At 48.3% G+C, this 7,209-nt stretch overlaps 1 protein-coding gene across 1 annotated transcript in view; it reads left to right on the top strand.

Moving 5' to 3' along the window:
• LOC108797445 (ATP-binding cassette sub-family A member 10-like) overlaps nt 1-7,209 on the top strand; it is a 47,318-nt gene that overhangs the window by 27,369 nt on the left and 12,740 nt on the right. Inside the window, exons 23-25 of the mRNA XM_018569038.1 lie at nt 2,038-2,148; nt 3,558-3,728; nt 4,245-4,358. Coding sequence (XP_018424540.1) covers nt 2,038-2,148; nt 3,558-3,728; nt 4,245-4,358 — 396 coding nt within the window. The remainder of the gene's footprint in view (nt 1-2,037; nt 2,149-3,557; nt 3,729-4,244; nt 4,359-7,209) is intronic.

Here is a 7,209-nt window from a genome sequence, read left to right as displayed (position 1 = left end):
CGGAGATGGGATTCAGAGTTTGCATTTGGTATAAAGTTGGTTCTCTGGTAAACACGCATAAAACTCGTTTCACAAAGCTTGACACAAGGAAATAAACACCTATGACCACTAGATGGCGCTGGGGATCATAGGAAATAAATGAGATAGTAATGAGATACAATGTTATAATTCAGGAGAATGCTGGAGAGAATGAGCGGCATATGAATGTAACTATTGCTATCCCCGTAGTAGTAACGGTTACATTTATATGCTCATTCCGTCCTGTTACCAACATGTAATTATTTTCTATGATCCCTAGCTTCCTCTAGTGGCCACAATGCTGTATATTCCCCATTCACTCCGTTCTTTATACCTAATGAAGAACTATTAAACAGACTCAAATGGCAGAACTATTAATATTATCATATTTTATATTACATTATATATTTTTGGGGGTTTCTTGTCATAAAACATTTGGAAGGAGAAAGTCAATTCCAAGAATTGACTGAATTCAGCGTCTACCAGACAATTAACAATCTACATAAAGATATTTAGATGTAGAGTGTTGTTGGTTTCTTGAGCTTCCACCATAGGGGTCCAGACAGCAGAGTGTGTTCTTCCTGGACCCTGCAGATAAAATGTCTCCTTGCAGGTTGTCACCGGAATGTTAAAGTGTCACCGAGCCTTCTGTGTGGTTTTCAGAATGTCTGAGGATGGCTCATATCTCCTAACTCCCGTCCCGTGCAACACAGAACTATAGAACCTTCAGGAAGAAGGCGTGTGGTGGCACAAAGCTGAGCTGCCTGACACTCAATATGGGGGTTTTATGATACAAGATGGAGGACTTCTGATAATTTGGCCTCTTTGTGGTACTTCCGGTTCTGTTAGCCATAGACTGGCGGAGTTTAGACTCTGCAGAACAATAGCTGGAACCAGAACCATCCCTGTCGGATCCATAATCCGTAACTGGAAACAGATATGAGGGTCCAAAAATGGTCAGTATTAAAATGATACCTGGGACCCAGGTGATGATATGCAGCCTCCAGCCTCCCTCTGATTGGCTGGTCTCAGTGGGCAGTGATGATATGCAGCCTCCAGCCTCCCTCTGATTGGTTGGTCTCAGTGGGCGGTAATAATATGCAGCCTCCAGCCCCTTCCCTCTGATTGGCTGGTTTCAGTGGGCAGTGATAATAGGCAACCTCCAGCCCCTTCCCTCTGATTGGCTGGTCTCAGTGGGCGGTAATAATAGGCAGCCTGCAGCCCCTTCCCTCTGATTGGCTGGTCTCAGTGGGCAGTGATAATAGGCAACCTCCAGCCCCTTCCCTCTGATTGGCTGGTCTCAGTGGGCGGTGATAATAGGCAGCCTCCAGCCCCTTCCCTCTGATTGGCTGGTCTCAGTGGGTGGCAGCTTCATTTGATCTTCAGAGTAAAACAATGGAGATCTGAATCCAAGAAAATGGCACATTTAAGGAGTCCATTGACATGGGGGGGTGTCCACGTTTTCCATCCAACCCACGAAGCCGGATTACTTATCATTTCTGTAAGTTTTATCCCGTTTTATTATAATACTTAATACTTTAATCGCTTGTATGTATGTATGTATGTATGTATGTGTGTATGTATGTGTGTATGTATGTGTGTATGTATGTATGTATGTATGTATGTATGTATATGTATGTATGTGTGTATGTGTGTATGACCAGGCAGAATGAGTTGGGTGAGTCTCCCTCCAGTGGTGACCGGTGGTAATGCAGGAGCCTGCGACGTGGGCTGTTCTGACTCTAGAGGTAATTGCGCCAGGTTTAGCTAACCTGTAACTTCTACCGAGAGCCGTGTGTGTGGTCTGTGAAGTCTGTGTGTGCGCTAAGTGTATGGACTAGGAGTGTGCGGGAAGCCTGTAAGTGGTGGGTGGTGGCAGCTTAGATTAGTTCATTTGTGTTATGTTTTATGGCCCCCATAAACCCTCAACTCCCCCCCCTCCCCCGTTCTGCCATTCGTGGCATGGGCTCGATGTTTTTTGAAGTTGTCCCTTGTAACAATGTTCCTTCCTGTCGCCAGGCCCAAACAGATTACTTGCATTACTCAAAGTTCCTGGTGGGAATACCGTGGATGATTTATGCGTCCGGCCTTGCCCCCCACTTTGCAATGAGTAGCATGCAGGACATGAAGGTAAGTGTCGGCTGTGGGACTCGCTGTTATCTGATTTTGCTTTAAAGAGGACCTGTACTGTGGAAGGTGTGCCAAAGTAGGCAGGCAGAGGGCAAAAGACCCATCACCAGTATTGCCTGCGATCTCCCTACACTGGATGTTTTCCCAGTATACCACGCCTTGTTCTGCACTGTGTCTGTGTGTGGAGGAGGCCATCTTGGTAGAGGAACAGGGCTTTGGGGCCCCCCGATGACTGGTGGGGTAATGGTAGAGGAGGAGGAAGCACAGAACTGATGAAGTGGGAGCAGGGAGATCCTTGCACTGCAGGTCCCCAGGTATAGCTTCCCCTCCAGCACAACATCTGGGCAGGAATAGGGCAAATTCTCCAATGGGGACCCAGCACTAGAAATCTGTTGGTGGCTCTATCCCTTTTCCTATGCTACTAAGAAAAAGAGATTCCGGCGGCCATCTTGGTGATGGACGCCGGCAGAGAGAGGAGGGGACAGTCACCCGGCGGGATAAGGTATGCCGCCGGGTCCCTTCCTCTCTCCTGATACTGTAGGGCGTTCGGTCCACGACCGAGCGCCTGACTTTTCAAAATGGGGGGGGGGACACCAAAATGACTGTGAGTAATTTTGGTGTCACCCCTCCAACGGTGTCACCCGGGTGCGGGCCGCACCCCCCTTGTGACGCCACTGCATCCCATCACAATTTTTGGCTAGAGAAACACTCTACCTCCCGTATGCGACCTGGGCATCAGCCTCTTGCAGTCCTTGTCCGACAGAGCTCAGAGTGGGAGAGGGAGAAGCAGCACAATGAGCATAGTGCTCCAGAGACATACTGAAAGGAGGAGAGAGCAGAGTGAGAGAGATGAGCTCATCAGTCCGTTGCTTCTCCCTTCACTCTTCAATCACTGGCTGGGGGAGGGACAAGCCCTGTAAGTGTGACTTTACTGCAGCAGAGAAAAAAATCAGATCTCCTGTCCTGCTAGACAGAGCGGTGTAAAACTTAGGACTGGACGGACAGAAATACAACCCCTTTGACAGGTATACACAGCCCCCTCCTATGTATTTAGCTCAGCTTTATCCCCAATGGATGACACGTACCAGATCCCCCAGCATGCTGGCTCTGAGCGGTGTTCATGTTGGTGAATGGAGCTCAGCTGTGTATGGGGGTCTGTAGAGCAGGGGTAGCCAAGCACTGGTCCTCCAGCTGTGGGTGAAACTACAAATACCATGATGCATCTCTCTCTCTGGGAGTCATGTCTGTGGCTGTGAGAATGTTGCAATGCCTCATGGGATTTGTAGTTCCACCACAGCTGGAGGGCCAGTGTTTGGCTACCGCTGCTATAGAGTAATAAGTTCCAGAAAGGTGATTTTTTTCCTGTCTCTGAGTTATCATCACAACCACCGATTTCTATTTCCTTCCAGATCAAAGCGCGTTCCCAGCTACGCATTTCGGGTCTTTTCCCGTCTGCGTACTGGTGTGGACAAGCCCTGGTGGACATCGCCCTCTATTGGCTGCTCCTTTTCCTGATGGTCGCCATCTTGTTTTCATTTAACCCTTCCATCCGTCTGCCCTTCAGTGCCGCCATGCTGCTGGTGAGTTCCATCGCTCAGCTTTTCACAGCCATGCGTTTAGCTGAACCTCTAAAGCACCAGCTTGCTGCAGACAAGGACCCTTGCTCTCTATTTTGAAGCAGTGGTCTCTCTGTAGAGGTCCAACCCATCCCCCGCTGAGTCAGAGCCAGAGCTCTCCAATCAGCAGAGAGCAAATTATGTCCCTTGCCAGCATGCTGCAGAGAAGGACTGTTTCTACCTGTATGGAAGCAGTGGTGTCTCTGCAGATGTCCAAAACACCCCGATGTCTCTCTGCAGAGCTGCAACACACCCCGTTGTCTCTCTGCAGAGCTCCAACACACCCCGTTGTCTCTCTGCAGAGCTCCAACACACCCCGTTGTCTCTCTGCAGAGCTCCAACACACCCCAATGTCTCTCTGCAGAGGTACAACACACCCCAATGTCTCTCTGCAGAGGTACAACACACCCCAATGTCTCTCTGCAGAGGTCCAGCACACCCCCTGCTTTTTCCACATTAACCTTATGATTTTATTCGCAGATCGGTGAAATTTTGGGTTACGGCATGGCCATGGTCCTCTATGTTTACTTAATAGCATTTGTATTTGGGAAAAGAAAAATTCACCATGATCGGTGGTCCTTCTGCTTTATTTTGGTAAGTAGGGGGCGGTGTTACTAGAGGGTCACACAAGATTGGGTGGTGGAGCACCGGGTGGAGGTTCCGGATAAATACTGCTATAGTGTTGCAGCTCTCTACTGGCCATTGGAACTCAACTTGGTCCCAAGGAGAGCCAGCTTGTGTGAAAGGATGAGAGCACCAGACCTTCCAATCTTGACATGCATTGGTATCAGGGATTAACTCCCGTGCACCTCTGCTGACGTTATGTCATTCCTGGCCTGGCCAATGAAGACGGGAGTTAATTCTCAATACCAAGGCATGTCAAGACTGTACACTGGGCTGAACATGTGCACGGGAGTTACATCCCAATACCAATACATGCTGAGACTGTACACTGGGCTGAACATGTGCACGGGAGTTACATCCCAATACCAATACATGCGGAGACTGTACACTGGGCTGAACATGTGCACGGGAGTTACATCCCAATACCAAGACTTGCTGAGACTGTACACTGGGCTGAGTATGTGCACAGGGAGTTACATCCCAATACCAAGACATGCTGAGACTGTACACTGGGCTGAGCATGTGCACAGGGGGTTAATTCTCAATACCAAGGCATGCCGAGACTGTACACTGGGCTAAGCATGTGCACTGGGGGTTAATTCTCAATACCAATACATGCGGAGACTGGACACTGGGCTGAACATGTGCACGGGAGTTACATCCCAATACCAAGACATGCTGAGAATGTACACTGGGCTGAGCATGTGCACAGGGGGTTAATTCTCAATACCAAGACATGCCGAGACTGTACACTGGGCTGAGCATGTGCACAGGGGGTTAATTCTCAATACCAAGGTATGCCAAGACTGTACACTGGGCTGAGCACGTGCACAGGGGGTTAATTCTCAATACCAATACATGCTGAGACTGTACACTGGGCTGAGCATGTGCACAGGGGCTTAATTCTCAATACCAATACATGCAGAGACTGTACACTGGGCTGAGCATGTGCACAGGGGGTTAATTCTCAATACCAAGGCATGCCAAGACTGTACACTGGGCTGAGCATGTGCACAGGGGGTTAATTCTCAATACCAATATATGCAGAGATTGTACACTGGGCTGAGCATGTGCACGGGAGTTACATCCCAATACCAAGGCATGCGGAGACTGTACACTGGGCTGAGCATGTGCACAGGGGGTTAATTCTCAATACCAAGACATGCCGAGACTGTACACTGGGCTGAGCATGTGCACGGGAGTTACATCCCAATACCAAGACATGCCGAGACTCTACACTGGGCTGAGCATGTGCACAGGAGGTAATTCTCAATACCAAGGCATGCTGAGACTGTACACTGGGCTGAGCATGTGCACGGGAGGTAATTCTCAATACCAAGGCATGCTGAGACTGTACACTGGGCTGAGCATGTGCACGGGAGGTAATTCTCAATACCAAGGCATGCTGAGACTGTGCACTGGGCTGAGCATGTGCATGAAAACAAAAATAGCTACTGTGTTGCGCTAGGCTTCAAATATCCTTACGTGAAAAAAATATATACAAATGTATCCAACTGTTGTGAGTTGCGTGTTCTTACGTACATACTGAATATTTTATACTTCAGCCAAAACCTAGACCGTGTAATCATAAATCAGACAAATCCTTTTGTTATATCCATAATAACATTGATAATTGTCCAAATAAATCTGTGATTTCAATTGTGTGTTTCCACAGAGTGATCAAACTTCCCACACATGAGATTAGTGAACAACGAAAGGGGTAGTCACTAGGGAAGGATGCACCGATACTTTTACCAGTGCCGATACTCGGCATTTTTTATGGGAACTCCCAGGGTGGCAGCGATTGCAGCTGGGACCGGGCCCCGGCGCTCCACCACTGTGCTGAAATCATTACTCTGTATTGTTTTAGAAAAACTGTGAGGACTTGGATCAGTATCAGTACTTGTATATGTGACAGCTGCGGCGTCTCAGTATACCGCGAGCTGTAGCTCCCTATATACAGAGCCTAGGGTGATGGTAGGACGATAGTTTGTGTCCTCCCGTTACCCTAAGGAGAACTATGGGGGAAAAGCCCTGACCCCATAGTTCTCCTTTAAGGCTGTCTTCACACCTGGGCGATATCCAGCGCCGATCAAATCGCTGAAAAACGCTCAAGCAGTGAAATCCTATGAATCCCTATGGGCACGGTTCCCACCTGGGCGTATTTCAGCGCGATTTGTGGCGCTGAAATTTGTTCGTTCACCTCCCGATCTACTGAGCTGACCTGTGACAGTCTCATTGTCACAGGTCGGCTAGAACTATGAGGTGAGTGAAAAGCACTCACCTCATAGTTCTCCTTTAACAAAGCGGTAACCCCTCGAGCCACACTCGGGAATACAGCGTAGGTCTTACCTTGTCCGCGATCCCCGCTGTGTCCTCCGGGCCGCTGCCGTCTTCCCGGGTTCCGTCCCTTGCTAGCGTCTGCGTCGCAAGGGGGCGGAACCGGAGGGAAGTTTAAAAAGTAAAAAAAAAAACACACGGAAAAAACGTAGGGAATAAAAGGAAAAAAATGTAATAAATCATACCGCCAGGGAGGTTAAAAAAACAAGCGTCGAACGCGCGTTTCATTGAACAAAAAAACGCGCTTAAAAACGAGCATAAAACACGCCTATTTGGAACGCCCAGGTGTGAGCCCAGCCTCAATCATCTGAGATTAGTGTGCTCTATGCCCAAGGGTTTTATTTGAGTTTATTTACTGTTTTGTCGTATTAGTTACAACGCAGCTTTCATTTAACAAAACGTTGTTGATTTCGGTTTTTAGTTGTTTACTAATTTGCACTTTGATGTACAATTCAGCGTACTTTGTATCTTATATCTTTTT

The sequence above is a fragment of the Nanorana parkeri genome, unplaced genomic scaffold (assembly GCF_000935625.1).
Source record: "Nanorana parkeri isolate BGI_ZX_2015 unplaced genomic scaffold, ASM93562v1 scaffold1279, whole genome shotgun sequence".
Classification (NCBI taxonomy): domain Eukaryota; kingdom Metazoa; phylum Chordata; class Amphibia; order Anura; family Dicroglossidae; genus Nanorana; species Nanorana parkeri.
This window is presented reverse-complemented; position numbering and strand designations above follow the sequence as displayed.